Source organism: Solanum stenotomum, chromosome 10 (genome assembly GCF_019186545.1).
Source record: "Solanum stenotomum isolate F172 chromosome 10, ASM1918654v1, whole genome shotgun sequence".
Lineage (NCBI taxonomy): Eukaryota > Viridiplantae > Streptophyta > Magnoliopsida > Solanales > Solanaceae > Solanum > Solanum stenotomum.
In genome coordinates, this window is record NC_064291.1 from 53718026 (window position 1) to 53736824 (window position 18799).

Genomic DNA, 18799 nt, shown 5'->3' on the forward strand with positions numbered 1-18799 from the left:
AGAGAAAGGAAGAGAGGCACGCGTAATTATTGCTAAAAAGAGGTTGTGAGTAACAATTAATTCAAACTATAGCTATGTTTACTTATTAACTAGTATATATTTATTTATCCGCGTCATTTCCCTTTTAATTTATAACCACTATTTGAGTATACTTGAAAAATTATGGCTTTAATATCACATTAATATAAGCGTGAAAGGACTTTTCTTTGTTGAAAATATGATTAACAAATTAAGTGTGCTTTCTCTAATAGTTTAAGCACGTGTCGGGGCACGTTGGGAATACAATTAACTAATAAAGTGTATTCTTTCTAACTACTTAAGATTTTAGATGAGATAATAACTAAGTTCAATTTTCCTCCCTTTGATAAAAATAATCACTTCCTCTCAAATTTTGAGTTGTATTTGCATATTGATATCATGATTTAATTGTATAGCGGAAGTTTATCAGATTAGGAAATTCATATTGTTTTTAAATGCTATTATAATTTTATAGCCCCCCCACACCCACCTACCCACCCCACACACGCACAAGCACACACCAAATCCAAAATGCAATGTTTAATTTTGCCTTAGTGTTTTTACCTCTGTCAAATAGTAAAACTTCAGATATTGTGCTGAAATTTTAAATGTAGATGTTTCAAATTCTGACATTGTCTTGGAATCTTACTGATAAAAGTTGACTTGTGGTCACTAGCGGTGGAGCCAAAATTTTCATTTAGGGGTTTAAAATATGAAGAAGCAAACACACGAAAAAGTTAAAATAAAAGGTTTAACATTTAATGTATATATACATAAAAAACAATATTACTATATAAAAATATTGTAATTAATTTTTCGCCAAAAGGAGATTTGAATGAAACCTTGGGCGGACCTTGCCAGTAGGATAGTACTTGTGAAGTCTCGAACTGATCTAGTACATTGTCTATTCGTCTTAGAGCTTCACTTGCAAAGTCTTTTACTTAAATTGAAGAGTTTTTGTAATATTGTTGTAATTAACTTAAGATATCAACCTATAGATAGGGTTTCAAATAATCATGGTGTCAAGGTGAACCTTACACGCACCCACCCCGATTAATTCCACAGAATTCTTGTTACTTCCCACCAATAACATATATATTGACGTAAGGGTAATTCTATATAACCACTAGTATTTACCTATCTTTATTGTTTCATCTGTGGTTAACTTTTAATACAACACAATATATATATAGTAGTAGTAGTACAAAACTACAAATTATAGGCCATGAAAATGTAGTGCTAAAAAGCAAAAAGTGAATATTGTTCAAGCAAAAGTTGAAACATTGAAGCCAAAAGTACAATTCAACACAAAGATAAAAAGAAAGAAAATTACACATTCAACATGCTAGAAAGAGTCACATTAATTGGTTAGACACTTAGACATTTAGCTACTAATATAGCTTCTGCATCCATCTCAAAACTTGTTCACTTTTGATTCTCATCCCATCATCAGTAAGGAGACACACTAACATTGGCTGATGTATTAAACAAACCATCTTTCATAAGAACATCTTCTCCATCCTACCAACAAAACAAAAACATCTTAAACGTGTGATCATCTTATCAAAAAATTTAAACTGTTATAAAAAGCACACATCAAAATGTCCCTCACATGCCGACTTGATTTCTATTCAACGGTTATACACATGATTTTCTTTTTTAATAATGGATAACAGTGAGACTCGAATGTACCTGCTGACGCACATTAGTCCTCTTAACAGTCTGATCAGGCATGAGACCAAATTGAATGTGTGGAAAGTGGGCCCACTGTGTCATCAACAAAAAGAAAAAAAGTATCACGTACGAAACTTAGCTTTAAATAAAAACATATGGTATAAACCCTAGTTCTCAGTTATCAAGATTTTGTTGTCGCACACAGAAATATTTCAGCTGTTTAGTTCGTGGGATAAGATGAAATATCTCATGATTAAGTTTTTGCAATAAATTTATATTTTAAACCAAATAAAGCATAATTTAATTTCAAACTTAATCCTGAACATTCCAGCTTATCCCATCAAGTTATTTTATCGCATCTCTCAGGTGGAATAAATTAGTCCAAAAATTATAATTTCATAACTATAATTCCGAGATAACTTAGTCTGCGAACCAAATAACCCCTATACGCTCTAAATGAAAGTTAAACGAAACCCTAATTAAGATAATACTCATACATTTTTTGCAGCGGCGCTGAAGGCTTCTCTGTGGCTAATATCAGGATTCCCTGCTTTTATGCGTTGGATTTCTTCCCTGCACAAAATTGTAAACACTAATATATAGTCTAATTTCATATGAAAATATAAATATATACTTAATAAATACCTTCATAAGATATTTGTAATTGTATTTTAATTATAGAAAAAGATGTCTGAATGTGTGCATTATACTCCCTTCATTTCAAGATTTTCAATTTGTTTGTCCAACTTTTTTTTTCAATCCGTATCAAAAAGAAAATCTTTTTCCTTTTTAGCAACTCTTTAGTTCTAATTTTTTTTACATGACATGTTTAAAAGTTAAAGTGCATTTTAGTACATTTGATATATCTTTAATATAAGACCACAAAATTCCAAGTTTTCTTCACTCTCTTAAATTCATATCAAATCAAAATAAGACAAACAAATTGAAGACAGTAACTTATGAGTCTTACTTGATGAATCGGTTGTAAGCAGAAGGGACTCGCTGTCTCTTCTCAGGAGCTGTACATACAAGAGAGCCAAAATTAAAAAAATAACTTCAATTACGTTTATCGCAAACAGTCTTTCTACTTACATACACAAAATACTTGATATCTTTTAGTTTCATCTTTCATCACAAAGTAAAGTCAGGGAAATTTAGGAAAAAACTCAGAGTTGGTATATGTTAAAGAAAAAAAATATGTAGTACTACTTTATTTAATAAGAAGCATCACAAAAAATCAGTCTTTCTTTGAATTTAGGGTTAAATTTTTAGTATTTTATCGTGTCAGTACATATAACTTAAACTCTTAATATAAGATAATTTGTTAAGATTTCTCACGTCTGTTAATAACGGGTGGCGGTCTAGGAAGATCATCAAATCCAGGTCGAGCAGGCAGCTGCATAAATTCATGAGCTGAGTTACTCTGATTCATCAAGAAATTTGGGGTTGCATTGCTTATTTCTTCCTGCAAATTAAAAACAATTGTAATTTGTCAAATTTTTCTGATAAATTAAAAAAAAGTATATTCTTTTCTAGGGTTTGACCATAGATTTTGAAAATGTATTCTTCAAATATTTTCAAGTTCTCAAAAACTAGCTCACAGTAAATCAACTGTGAGCCAGTTTTTGGGACTTCTACTCACACCACTTTAAAAACTTACATTTTCAAATTATAACTTCAAAATTTGTAGCCAAACGAGAGCGATGTATACATATAGCGTGAGAGTTAGTACATACCAGAAGATTGTGGGAAGGAGAGAAGTAAGTGTGACCAAAATGATGATGATGATTAGTGGAAGGCAAAAGCCATCCAGGCAAAAGATTAGTGCAGTGTCCACATCGAACCGTCACAGTTTTGAACAAACTTGTGCACGGTACACTTACCTAAAAATACAATCATAAACAAAAAAAAAAACAAAAATTGTTAAAACCACAACTTTTTTGTTGGCTAATATAGATTAATTTCATATTTAAGGGGTTTAGTTTGTAGATATTAATCTCCTAACCCTCCTTTTATCGAGTTATTTATCCTCTTGTTGTATTTCGAGATAAGGTCAAACCCCCCTCTTGTATTCTTTCTTTTGGAATTTAACTCCTTTAATAATCGGGAAAAAAAATTTCTTTGAAAAAAAAAAAAGAGTGAAAAAACCACTCTAGTAAATTAGAGGATTAGGAAATTATTTGAGTATTTGATTAAGGATATTAACTAATAGTAAATAAAAACTATAATAAAGCTTACACAAAATCCGTGATGGAATTATTATTATATAGAAGATGAGATTAAATCAAGATTATAATCTTGGGATAACCTTGTTTTGAACCAAACGACCTAAAAGAAAAAACTCAAGTTGAAAATCACAAGAAACCCTAATAAGAAAACATAATATATACATATGTAATTCTTGATTCAAAAACTAGTATATATATATGTGTGTGTGTGTGTGTATGTCTATAGTGTATATACCGCGAGGACGGTGTCACAAACGTTGCAATGGACATAGCAGAGCTGCTCGGAAGGAGGTGGAGGCGGAGGAGGAGGAGGAGGAAGGTGGTCCAATGACAAGCTATTTGAAGAGGACATTATATTATTTCTCTTATTCTTTTCCAAACTGATTGGTTCCTCCTGCTTTTGTGATTGATTTGATTTGATTTGATTTGATTGATGCCTTTTGACACTTCCTTGTATCTTATGATGATATGAGTTTGAGGAAAGAAGATAGAGTCAGAGAGGGCAAAACCCCTTTTTTTTTTCTCCCTCACTATTAGCACTCTACTTAATGTCTTGGTCTTGTTTATTATAGATTGGTGATGGATGTTATGTATGTATGGATGTTATGCATAGTGGACAGTGCACATGCATGGATGTGTATCATGTATGTATATTTTATTTTATAATATGATTTTTAAAATTTATGAATTAATTAAGAGAGAAAAGATGAAACATATGTTGTGTGGTTGGCATTCCCAATGTTGTGTGTATGAATTGAAAGGCAGAATGCGGCAGATGTGGGGGAGAGGAGCTAGAAAACGACCTTTGCATGGGGCGTTATAAACCTCCCAAATACACCCATTCACTTGTTATTTTCATTGTTTGTAGTTTTAGATTGTATGCTTTAACCTTTTTCCTTACAATTACTCTCAGTTTATATGATACTCTTTTTTTTTAGTCTGATCTAAAAAAGAATATCAAAATTTTATTTTATTCTTAACGAAATAATTTATAGACACACTTCTTTTTTTCTTAAAATTAGTGTTAAGTTTAATGGTGTCAGATAAATTGAGATGAAGAGAGTAGTATATTCTTAGAAACACTCAACACATAATAGTAAGTAAATGAGTAAAAGTAATGTTGAAGTGTATGATCATTTTATTTTAAAAGTTTTATTATAATTTGTTAGAGAAATCACACTTTTAGGTACTTAATTATTCTCAACATGACGTCACGTGAAAATCTAATTCTTTTTCATGAGGCAATCACATACAATTTTTTTTTGATAATGTGTTGCCGAAAACTAGCTCATGATATGGAGATTGACTAGGACTATGTAGAGAGGCCAAATATTGCATATCCCAATTTCCCATCGGTATGAGACAATTAAACACCCCACACGCTTAAGTTTGCTAACTGAAGCACGAACAACAAAATATCGAAGCTTAACATTGAATCGAAATAATGATTATGATATTATTGTCTCATCTAAAAACTTACACTATCATTAGAAAGCAAATATATACTTTTATTTACTTATTATACATTCAACAAGAGATGAAGAGTACTATCTCTTACCACTTAAACTAGCTATTAGATGCAATAATAATACATTTCAATGTAACATTAGAGTATATAGAGATCCCAAGTTTGACTCGATTTCTCCACCTATCATCAAAAATGAATTTCAGATATGAATAAAGATAAATAAGACTCACATGTTATCGGATCGTATCAAATGCATAATTAAATAAATAAGAATATGTTTGATCTAACAACTAAAACATGTCAAAATACATTCATGTTGTAATACTTTACCACCCATAACCTTATACAAGTAATAACTATTGAAAAGATAAAAATAGAAAAACACAAAACCCTAGAAAAAGCCTTTTGAAGAACTTTCTTGTGACCCCAGGACAATAAGCCATATCCACATTAATTCCAAATTCCAAATACTAATATATCCATCCAAGAACCCTACTACCCCTCTTTCGTCTCCGCCTCCCTAGGGTTTTGAAAATATAAATAATTGAATAATGATGGTGTTTTTTTAATACTCTAATAAACATACTAATTATATAGCTATGATTATGTGATAATATGTAAACAGTACAAAGGACTAGCTAAAACATTACTTTTGATGATTTGACCATTCATTCTCTTCTCACTTTGCAGAAAAAATGAATTCAAGTCAGTGAAAAATTAAAACATCTCAGTTGTGTCAATACTTTTACCGTCCTATTTTGTCCTTTCCTTTATTTTTTTTACTTTCTTTTTTGTCTAACCCTTTTTGTTAGATCCATTCACTTATTTTGCACAAATCCCCACATACTTCTTTTCACATATTTTCCCTATTATTAAATGAAATTTTAGAAATAGCGATATTTGAGTTCTAATTAACAATCATATCGATAGATTGATCGATAACCAAACGTTATAATAGTTTAATTACAAAAACTCGTGACACATTGTATTGATTTGCTAGCTATATATTAGTGTATTGATTCACTTTATATTTGTTCGGTCTGTGTCAATGTATCACATTTCCGCTGCATCAAAGAGTACCTATGTACTATGATCCGGTTCACTGATAAGGAAAATAGTGTTGGGATAGGGATCTACGATGTGATACTAAAGTATGACCGGATCAATGTATCCGAGAGAATAGACACAAAGTGAATTGATATACAGATACAAAGCAAATCGACATAAAATTCTAATTTGAATAAATACAAGACATATATTTGCTCAGGAAATAATTTTTCCTACTTATTTATATTCACTTAGAAGAACCCTAATGTTGCTTCGAAAAGATACTAGCTATTTCTTGCATTGTTGACTGATTTTCTCATTTTAAGGATCATCCATTTCCATCACTCTTATTTTTAAGTTTTCTTCAATCATTATTAGGAATTATTAAATGCTTATTAATTAAGTGAAAATAAAAGAAGTCTAAATACAATCAACTGGTTAGGAATTAGGTGTAACGTTTTTTATTTTGAGTCAAAACAACTCTTATTTAAGTGGAAAACAATAATCATTAGAATGGTTATATGCTAAAGAGTTAGACAGTGTTAGCTAAATTTATTTGTCGGACAATCTGATGTAGAAGCATTTTAAATGTTTGGTAAACATCAAATTGTTTATAAGTAAATTGAAGTCAAAATCAGTTAAAACTCATATCATTCAAAATTTGATCAACTATTTTGCGTACTATTCTATCTTTCATGTTTTTTTCTAACATTAAATATAATTTTTTTTATAAACTTCTAACTTCCTAAATCCATAATCATCATTTCCTCTGTTGTTTACACGGATATTACGAATTTATAAAAAAAAAAAATCACAAATTTAGGGGCAATTTAGTCATTTTAACAAATGAAAAACTTATCAGATATATTTCACTGAACATCAACTATTTATTAAGCAATTTCAATACTTTTATTCAAATAGATAACTACAATATAACCTCACTAAATTAATATAAGTGGGACAATGAAATATTATTATTCTGTAGAGGTATTATTTAATGGATAAATTAATATCAAATTAATTAAAATAATATTTTGAGATTCATGTTCAGAGGTCTAGATTTTAGAAGAAATTGTAGATAACACCAAAAAACCAATGTTGATGATGCAGTTGAAGACAATACAATACCTTTGAAACCAGTTACGTGCTTGATCTCTTTGCAATTTTATGGTGCAGTTCGAAAAGACAACACCAGAACTTTAGGATGCAGTAAAAAAAGTTAGAGATGAACTTTAATTAGATTTAAATTTTAACAAAAAACAAAAACAATAGAATCACATTTCACTAAATTGTCTTAGATATATTTGTAATTTTAAAGAATTATTAATTTATAATATTAATAGGACCATATATTTATGTAGGGATCTTCTAAAAATATATTATCTTATTATATTATAGAAATAAATAATTTTTTCCATTGACCCAAGTTGAGATCAGAGAAAAATATTATCTTAAATAAATTATTATTTTATTGAATATTAATTTAGTGAGATTTTACTGTATTTAATTTTTATTTTTTCACTTAATATCTAATATTCGAATTGAAACCGACTTTCAAATGTTTATATCTATAATTTAAAAAAATCACCACTTATAAAGCTTATTCACTATATGTCATCAACAAATTAAGACGTGCTCTAAGTCATAAAATTGATGGTACAATAACAATAACATATCTAATATTGTAATTTTATAAATAATATTTATAAAAAATAAAATATGCGTAAATTTTATAACTCTATTTCTAACCGACTCTTGACTCAAATTAAATATATTGAATTGATCATATAACCCAAAAAGAGAAGATTCTAAGAGGTATCACTGATTAGCTTCCTCCACTCTACAATATCTATTATAGTAGCTCCCAAGATCCGTCAAATCATCCATGTGATCGATCATAGATATACTTTCTCCATTTTAAAAAAGAATACTTTCATTTAATGTGGCAAAAGATTTTTAGTATCGTAATTTTAAATTAAAGTTATGTTAAATTTATTAAAATATCATTTAATTTTTGTTATGTGAAAAATTGAAATGAAAATATTATTAAAAAAAATCATTCTTTTTAAAATGAATGGAGTATATTATTTTGCGTTAGTTTAGTTGGTTATAAAATTTAAGGATGTAAAGAAAATTCTAAATAAAACGGGTATTTTTCTAAAAAAACTAATATCCTACTCTTTTTTTTCTTCTTGAATGCGTGACTATTTTTTATTTATTTTTTGGTTAGTGCCCTTAGAGTAAGTAGAATTTTATGAATAACCATAGCATAAATAGAGGAGGGGCTGTCGATATTCGAGCCTAACACAAAAGACAATTGCAAGAATGTGTAGGGGACTAGTCTAGAGGTTGAAAGAATTAATGCATAGTAGTGTGATATTTTCATATTCAGTTCATCTAAAGTTTAGTTAAATATATAGTTTAAATTAATTCAAAATTTTTTATTAAAATATTTGTTGTATTTTACTATTTGATGTGTTATATATCATAATAATTTCTTTTATATGAACTAGTTTTGTTTGATAATTACACAAAAAAAATTAAATTTAATAACAGATTTTACGAATTGGACTATTACTCATCATTTTATCTTATCTTGACCCAACTAAATTTTGGTGGATATGGCCCTATTTATTAACCGGAGTTGTACTTGGACATAATTCATGAGATATTATAATATTCAAATATAAATTTATGCTACATGAAAAAATTATTGGTTATAAAGAGCATAAATACATTAGCAAGTGACCCGTTTATTTGACGATCTTTTTTTCATTTTTATGTGTAATTAAGTTCTGAAAAAACAGTGAGGCTTCTCTTCCCATTCTTTTTTGCTTTCCACATCCATAAATATCGCTCTATATACTGTTTTTGAGGTGATTGATTTAGTGGCGAAGTGAGAAATGTTGTTAAAGATATCTAAATTTGAATATATATATGTATATATAAATGAAAAATAATTTCTAACGTATATATTTTGTATGATTTTCTATATACATATTTATAGTTTTTCAACGAAGGATATCCAATTAACTATCTACGTTATACATAGCTACGCCACCGGATAGATTGTGTTTAAAAATTAGAATAGTGTTATAAAAAAGAGAAAACTCCACAAAGGATATCCATTGAGTTGTGTTTGTGTGGACAAATACAAAGAGACATTGGAGAGCCCCACAAAAGGTACGTTTTTTTCTTATATAAAGATGGCACTTGATTGTTGGCCTATGCTTTAAAATCATAAGCTATAAATTGACTTCTTCAACGATTAACATACTCACAATAATAAATATGATACAAATAGATGAAATGTACTCAGATTTTATCTTTATTTTTTATAATGTGTATTAGAAATAAATATGATTTAAATAGATAAAATGTATATAGATTTTATATTTATCTTATTTATAACGTGTATTAGAAAAATATATTGACCTCTTAGGGGTCGTTTTGTAAAGTTCATTAAAATAAAATAATGCACTCATTAACTTTGTATATCAATATCTTGTTTGACATACTTTTTCAACCTATGTATTAGTTATACAATATATTGAATTTGATATTAAGATATAAATAAAACTTATACATGAAAATTCATAATATTAGGAATGCGAGGAGTTTTGATTAGCGCATTGCATTAGCATGATCAAAGTCACAACAACCTCTCAAAACCTTTTCCACCGACTTGCGAAGGGTACATCTGTAAAAATAAAAAAATAAAAATTCTGCAATACGTATTATTTTTAAGCACAATCATAAATATACTCTTTGACTTTGTTGTAGTTGGTATCTACACCCTTCAACGTTGAGTGTGCATAACTAAACACTTAAACTTGTATAAAATTAAACAAATAGACACATTCGTTTTACTTGACAATTTTGTGTCCTAAGTGGTGTCCTGTATATATTATGTCACATATGACATTTGTGTCTACTTGTTTGATTTTATACAAATTTAAGTATCTACTTGTACATATCCAAAACTAAAAAAATATAGATATCAGCTAAAGTCAAGTTAAAAAACATATATATCTTCATTAGTTTTTAATACACCAAACGCTAGTACTATAGACCCTACCAAACGACCTCTTAATGAGATATTTGAAGGATGAATTAATGAGACAAAGGTTAGGCTGGTGAGAGGACTAAAGTATGGTGGTAGTGTACTAATTAGTTGTTGTACACAGCTAGGGTCCATTTCTCTTTACATTGATTCGTCCTTTTTAAACAGTAAAACACCTCTCTTTTATGTTTCAGAATCTTTATATAAGTTACTGTGCCTCTGTGGGCTATTAGTAAAACCATCATTTCAAGATTACTTTATATGGCTAGTAATTAAATTTTATAGCCCGTATTTAGAGCCGTTAATATGGGCTTAGCTTGTCAGAGTAACATCTTTGAAGCTCATTTCAAAACGAGGTTTTTATGTAGTTCCTAAGGATGACAATTGAGACGGTGTGGGTGTGGTATGATGGATTTAACCTTATGTAAGGTGGCAAGATTTAATCTAATGCAATACAAAAGCTTTATTTTTTTTAAATAAAGGGAAATGGGGAAGGGATTACAATGTGGGGAATCAAACCCTCACCAATAAGGTGAAAGTTCATATAACCAACCGACTAAGCTATTAAGATTCTCCAACAAAAGCTTTATTCGGTCTTTAATAAAAATCTATAATACTGTCAGTCCATATCAATACATGAAGTGATTCAGACTCATTTTATGAAGGGCAAGAATTAAGTTAATATTGCTTTAACTTTTAATAAAAATTCCAACATTCGACTAATTGAACAATCATTATATATGCAAGAATGACACCACAAGGCTTAGACCCGTTGTGCAAATACTACATTCTCCCTTGCACATCACATAAATGATCCATTTCATTAATGAGTATACCTACTTAGCTTGTGCAAAAATAAATGCGCTCTCTCCACTTCAAATACGATTTTCGCCCAGAATTCAACATCCATTATATATGTACTTAAAAAAACTTCTTTACATATTATAATTTTTTTGTGAAGAAGATTCGTATGAACTTCTCCCGCCCCTTCTAACTCCGCCCACTCCTATCAATTTTCGGTATGTAGAAGAAAATCTTTCAATCAACTTTTAATTGTATCGATTACACTTGATAATATAACCCTTTTTCTTATTTTTAGAGTAGACTATAAACTTTGGTCAAAAGGGGAAATTGAATCAATATCTCTCATTTTATATTAGGATCCATGAAGTAACAAAATGGATATTTAGGTCTGGAAGCAAGTCCAACAGATTATGTTATATGGGCCTGCCTGTTAGGAATAAGATTAGCCCATTGGCCTATTTATGTTGTCCGATGTCGGCCCATTTCAACTGCTAAATGTGAAAAACAGGCCCATCTTTATGTTTGTTTTAAAGTCAATTTTATCTGTACTCCCTCCTCTTAATTTAGACATCTTAAATTAAAGTAAAAATTAGGCAAATCACATAGTATAAGAAAGAAATTACTTCCTATCCCTACTCTTTCATTAATTACCAAAAATCCCCTTTTTAGTGTTTTTCGGATACATAATATAGCAGCGCGGATACTTAAATTATTAAGTTGTTTGCATGGATACTTTAATTAATAATGGGCGGATACTTAAATTAACGGGCGGGTGCATAATATAGCAGCGCAGATACTTTAATTAATAACGGGCGGATACTTANGGGTGCAATTAAATCAAACAGTAGCTACTCCATTTATTTTAGATTATAAATTTGCCATTGTGTACAATTATCCCTTGTTTTAAAGTCAATTTTATTTGTACTCCCTCCTCTTAATTTAGACGTCTTAAATTAAATTTAGAATCACAATAACCTACTTGAGCGTGATATTTTATCTATTTGTTGAGAAATTGTGAAATAGTAAGGTACTTTTGATAATTTAGGATGAAGTTGCTCTCAAATAATTAAATATTGCTTACTAGGATAGTATAAAATGTAATTTAAATCTTAGGATTTTAAAAAATATCAAGTCATTCTACGAGAGAGTAATAAATCAATTTTCTTCTATCGAAACTAACTTAAATAATTGTATATCCACTTCTTAAACTAAAAAATTCATCTTGTTTATAATTTGTGTGTAATAACTAGAAATAATAAATAGTGGATTCTGATTGTTATTTGGGTAAAAGATCCCAAAAATAAGTATATTTTTTGGTTTTCCATTTAGTGTCCGAACATTGAAGCTCACTATTTCGGATTTGCACTGCATAGGGCCCTATTCGGAGAAAAACTTTTTTCATATCCAAAATTCGAACCTAAAACTTCTGATTAAAGAAGGAACAACTTCATTCACTGCACCACATCTCATGCCGATCCAAAAATCTCTTATGTGAACCTCCCCTACAGTATTTAATGTCTAAAATTTGTGTAACAACAATGACCACCTGTCATTGGATTCACAGCAGCTAACTATTCCTCACAAAATAGAAATGTAAAAAAAAAAAAAAACTGGAGAGAGTACATGTGTACACTTTACAAAGCCTATCCAATTTGTTCAAAGAATTGTGGTGGAAAGAAGTGGACAAAAGGAAAAAAAAAAAAATCCATCTAGAAATCTCTTTGTTCTTGACAGAAACAAATCAAAAAAAATAAAAATGGCACTCAATTCCATCTCATTACTTCCCATAAAATCCATCAACATCTCTTCCTCATCTACTTGTTATTATAAAATTTTTATTCCTCAAAAATCTTCCAAAATAGTTTGTCAAATGGAAAAGTCAAATTCAAATAGAGAAGTAAAGAAGTGGAAGGCCATAGTTTCCACTGCATTAGCAGCTGCAGTGATTACATTTAGCTCAAACATGACTGCTATGGCTGACTTGAATAAGTTTGAGGCAGAAACAAGGGGTGAATTTGGTATTGGTTCTGCTGCTCAATTTGGTTCTGCAGACCTAAAGTTAGTTCTTTTTTTCAATTGCAAGCTTTAATTTTTATGTTTTTATGAGGTGTCTGAAACAGTATTTTTATTTTTGTTTGTTTCTTTTGATTTGCAGGAAGACAGTTCATACAAATGAGAACTTCAGGTAACCTTTCCTCTGCTCTAGCATGATACTGTCTTTTTCTTGTGTAGATAAGATGTTTATTCGATAACAACAACATACCTAGTGTAATCCCACGAGTGTAGTCTGGAGAGGGTAGAGTGTGCGTAGACCTTACCCCTACCTCGTAGAGATAGAGAGACTGTTTCCAATAGGGTGAATTACTCTGATAAAGAACATAATTTCATTACTAATGATCTATAATCTATAAGTTGGAATTGAGGGAGCATTTTTTCTATTTTGTTGGAGTCAAATAACCAGTAGTTTAGCTTGAAATATTGAAACCAGAAAATGTAAATTGTAAAGTCATTCAACAAGAACTGCAGAACAAGAAGTTTTGTCAGTGCAGACTAGTATTCATGTTCCCATTGGACTTGCTGATACAGAAGAGCCAATTTCACATCTGCTGATATGAGGGAATCGGATTTCAGTGGTTCAACGTTCAATGGTGCATACCTAGAGAAAGCAGTTGCGTATAAAGCGAACTTCTCAGGTACTTTTCCATACCTAAAACATCACAATATACAAGATAGAACTCTAGATATATGAACAAACAAGTGTTATTTGTTGATGGGCAAACGTTTTATTCATTGTCAAAGAACGTCATATGAAGATACTGATAAATTCCCTTTAGCTGTTTTACCTCTTCCGCTCCATCAGAAAACTGTGCCAAGATTACACATTAGTTGCTGTAGCTTTTACTCTAGTAGGAGCCATCAATGCCAGAATAACAGTTATTGGCGCTGATCCTTTATTCTGTTTTCTCTTTAGAACTTTGCCTTTGCCTTTGCTTTGATTAGTTTTACTGTCTGATTGGTAATGTTGGGTTGGCATGCTGGGACATCTTGGTGTAGCCATTGAATCCTCGACAATAGTTTTGTTTTCGCATTTTACTCCTATTTTCTTTCCTCCAATCCGCTTGTTAGAGTTCGTAACTTCTGAACTACTCTGTGTGCTTAACGGTGTAGAATTAGCTCCACAATTTGACAGTTCTTGTTTATCTGCACCAGTACCATCATGCGCTACGCTTGTCAGTTTGTGAACAGTATTTGCACCAAAATTTAGAGTGTCTTCCTTAGGAGTGAGTAATGTCCTCAAACTGCGAGATAAGCCCTTCTCAGTAGGAGCTGAACTTTCTTGAGACTCAATCTCAGCTTCAATGTGTTCTACATCATCTTGGGAATCACATGTTGTTTCGTTTGCCCCGGCCAATTTGTTCGCTTCTCTGTGTTTCAGGTTTTTCTCTGATGCATTGTTATGTGCTTTCAAGATCTTAAATGCATCCGGAAAATCATGAACTGCAGACACTTTACGTCTCTTTGGAAACCGACAAGGGTACACCAACGAACATAGCTTGTTTAGCAAATGAGGATTTTCCGCATCTTCTAATGCATTCTCTACAATTGGAACATTTTCAACCATTGGAAAACTGTTATTATCATGCTCCCCACATTCAAACTCGCCAATGGCTTCTTTATCCTTGATAGCCTCATCATGGAACTCCAAATCTACATCAGATTGTAATACTGCCACTAGTTTGACCGTCACCACAGGCTCTTGTTTCTAAATTCTTCTCCACTCGAGAATGCACCTACCACGGGATCAACTAAACCTCCTTGAGACATAAAATCAACCTTCAAATGTTCATGACATTCATCATTTGTTTCTACATCACCAGATTTCCCCGTGCAATGCTCTTGATATTTTTTGTCAACTACTCCATAACTCTTAAGATCCTTTGGAAAATCACGAAGTGAGGAAACCATACGCCTCTTTGGCTTAATCCTATCACATTCTCTTGTTTTTAATTCATTTACCATATCAACACAATCTCCATCACCCACCTGAAAATTCCGTTTAAGCGTATCTACAACATTCATCATATCTATATGCTCAGTACTTCCACACTCATCAACACTTCCAATCTGAACAATTTGTTCACCATCCTTCTTATCCCCTGAAATCTCATAACCTAATGTTGAATCCGCATTTCGTTCACAAACGACAACCGGCTCACCATATACTAACTTTTCTCCAACTGCAACATTATCAAATCGCGTAAAACTCTCTGGAAAACTGCGTACCGCTGCTATCTTTAATCTCTTAAACTTGGACATAAAACAATTGGGAGAAATTTTAGCATCTCCTACTACTGATTTCAAATTCTCCATCTTCAGCTGCTTATTGCAAAACTCAATTAATTAATGCAAAAAATTATTACTACAACAAAAAAAACAGCAAGACAAAATCATCAGCGTAATCCATGAGTCTAGAGAAGAACAATAATCAACAAAGGAGAACCCTAGAAAACACTCAGAAAAAAATAGTAAATTAAAGAGGAAAAAAGAGATACAAAGTAATTAGTCCAAAACAAATTAGAATTTTAATCTGAAACCTAAAAAAAATCAAATTAATTAAACAATAGTACCAATTGTTTTTTTAAATTAAAGAAAGAGTGTTACCTGTTCTTAGAAGGTTTTGTGGAAATTGTTACTTGGGATTTTGTAGCATTGAGGATTTTATGGTGAGCTCACCGATTTTTTCTGAGGTATCACTATATCCTGAATAAAAACCCTTCAATTTTAATTATTTACTAATATTTTATTTAATACAAATATTTTAGTATCTCCAAATTGCACATAATTTAGCTATTATTGGGCTACGTTTTTGTAATATTCGCATTTTGATAGTAAATTTGAATTGAAAAAGTAGATATTTTTTAATCTAATTGAAAATCTATTGGGGTACAAATATTATTTTGTGCAATGCTGCCTCGTCTCCCACCTGTTACACCAAATCCGTCCACCCAAGCTTTCAATTTCTGTGGTGATGGGAATTTGGCATATGCTCCTGCAATGTTTATTATAAAATACAGAAGTACAATGTCGCGGGGACATGAACCAAACCAAAACCTCCATGATGAAGAGAAGATTACAATTTATGACTAACAACCTTGAACTCGGCGAATAATAGTGAGTGAAAAAAGAGATCGATGTTAGAAAACTAACAAGAATCTTCTAGGAGGTGCTCCACTTAATTACACTTATAGGGATTTACCCTTAGCGAAAAATCTACAAAAACATGAGACTTTAAAGTGCAAGCCATGCTACCCGGACTCTTAATAAATGTCGACAGGTCCATGTCGGATACTCCAAAAGTATACTTCTACACGGGTGCGACAATAGTTTTGAAGAGTCTAAGCAACATAGTGTGCAAAGACTCTCATGTTCATTAAATTCATTCATTTGAACCAACATTTTGGGAGGTTTAATATACTATATTATCTCCTTGATGATTGAATGCTGAATCCGATTCAATTGATGCAGATCTGTTACTATTACTTGCAAAATTTTCTGTTTTTGATTAAAAAAATGAAGGTTGGTTCAGACCGTAGATATTGCTAATTCCTATTTGCTTTGGTCTTTATAGGTGCAGATTTGAGTGACACATTGATGGATCGGATGGTATGCACATTGTAGCGTATGATTTAAGTCTAAGTCGATTTTTAATCATGACAATTACATCGGCTAAAGATTCTTGCGAAATGATGAGTTCACTTTCAGAATGTGAAGATAACTTTGTTTTTTCATTTAATGCAGGTACTTAATGAAGCTAATCTCACTAATGCTGTTCTTGTTCGATCTGTTTTGACTCGGAGTGACCTTGGGGGTGCCATCATTGAAGGTGCTGATTTCAGTGATGCTGTTATAGACCTCCTGCAGAAACAGGTAATCCTTGTAGCCGCTTCAGATGTAACTTGTCTCGGAGAAATGTGTCTTAATTAACGAGCAGAGATTCTCAGTTCCATATTAAACCACTCAATACTAACGAAAAGCCAAGAGTTAGCTGAAAGTTCACACCAAGGAAAATCCCTGGTTAATAGTTGCCCATTGATAGCTTTTGCGATTGTTGGGACATCGGCTAATATTTAAGAGTTTTACAATTTCCTAGACAGAGGAAATCGCATTTGGTGAGCTAAATTCCTAAAAATACTCCGAGCATGTTGCTAGATAGTCTAACTCGATCTTGTGTCTTATATATTGTGATAAACAGGAGTTTCTTTTGTTATTTACTTCCACAACGTCTCGCTATTAGTTATAGTTGTCTCAATCCCACATGTTATGTATATATCATGCTTATTTTCAGGCACTTTGCAAGTATGCTAGTGGGACTAACCCTGTGACAGGGGTTAGCACCAGAAAGAGTCTAGGCTGTGGGAATAGCAGACGAAATGCATATGGAAGTCCATCGTCTCCTCTGCTTAGCGCTCCACCTCAGCAGTTGCTCGATCGTGATGGATTTTGTGATCCAGCCACTGGCCTCTGTGAAGCAAGCTGAAAAAAGCATCCATGTACATAAATATATGAAGAAAGCAAAGAGTTCTGGCATCTCCTTCAAATTATGTGCGCATAGTTTAACTCAGGCAGAAAACATAAGCTACATCTTGAGCATTGTTGGTTCAATTATGTTTCATGTGTGCAAAAATCTGAATACAAATTCTTGAAACATCAATATTTGTTGATGTCTTGATGATATATTTGCTTTGAACAATCTTATTAGTTTTTCTTGCAGCCATCAGTTTGTTATTGTTAATTGTTTTTTTGTGTTAGGGCAGAGGAATTGGAACAATATTAAAACATGTTACCTTGATTATGTAGATGTGGTCCCAATTGTTTGGATGAAAATGAACATGAAATATTACAAAAAAGATACAATGTGACACTGATGATAACATTGAAGGAAGTAATGATTATTCATCTTGCACTCTTCACATTTTGAATCTTTTGAAAGTTGTTATAGAAGGGCTGTATATTTTGTTCGAACTTTTTAAAAATATCCACAGGTACGTTTTGAATCTTTTGAAAGTAGTGCATTTTGGAGGATCCGACATCTGTGGTCTTTTTAACTGAGCTACTAAGATTCTCCGAGTGGTCTTAATTTTCAAGTTGTTGGTCAAGTCTTGTTCAATGATTGAGAAAAGATCAAATGACTTGCTTGTTTTTTACTTAATTCCTTGTTTGATTAGTCCATTAGCATGCCTTTTGTCAAATTAAAGGAATGTTAAAGTGGAACATTAATCACCAAGTAGAAAATTGATGTTTCCTTTTTGGGCATCACTTGCTCATCATTTTGACTGCCTCTATTTCTTGTCTTAATAATGAGGCAAAATGAATGGTCCATTCTCTACAATCAAGGTTGAATGAATACAAAAGGCTTACAACAAAGGCAACAATACCAATGAATAGTATAATAGTCAATAGATGAATTGTAATTAAGTTATGTATTCTTCGACAAAT

At 31.3% G+C, this 18799-nt stretch overlaps 2 protein-coding genes across 3 annotated transcripts; one reads left to right on the plus strand and one right to left on the minus strand.

The window, feature by feature from the left end:
• Positions 1-1234: 1234 nt before the first annotated feature.
• Positions 1235-4477, minus strand: LOC125878455 (protein YABBY 4-like). The gene is made up of 7 exons (XM_049559713.1): positions 4156-4477; positions 3429-3575; positions 3031-3157; positions 2663-2711; positions 2190-2265; positions 1711-1785; positions 1235-1539 (listed from the first exon to the last, which is right to left on the minus strand). Exons 1-7 carry the CDS (start codon positions 4270-4272, stop codon positions 1468-1470), a joined length of 663 nt encoding a protein of 220 aa, XP_049415670.1. The 5' UTR covers positions 4273-4477; the 3' UTR covers positions 1235-1467.
• Positions 4478-12969: 8492 nt separating this feature from the next.
• On the plus strand, positions 12970-18075 carry LOC125878452 (thylakoid lumenal protein TL20.3, chloroplastic). 2 transcript variants are annotated; one of them, XM_049559709.1, is made up of 6 exons: positions 12970-13360; positions 13458-13487; positions 13889-13995; positions 16932-16966; positions 17102-17230; positions 17649-18075. In XM_049559709.1, exons 1-6 carry the CDS (start codon positions 13059-13061, stop codon positions 17838-17840), a joined length of 795 nt encoding a protein of 264 aa, XP_049415666.1. In that variant the 5' UTR covers positions 12970-13058; the 3' UTR covers positions 17841-18075. The 2 variants fall into 2 exon arrangements, with proteins under 2 accessions (XP_049415666.1, XP_049415667.1); XM_049559710.1 differs by having other exon boundaries at positions 13101-13360; positions 13852-13995.
• The last annotated feature ends 724 nt before the right edge of the window (positions 18076-18799 follow it).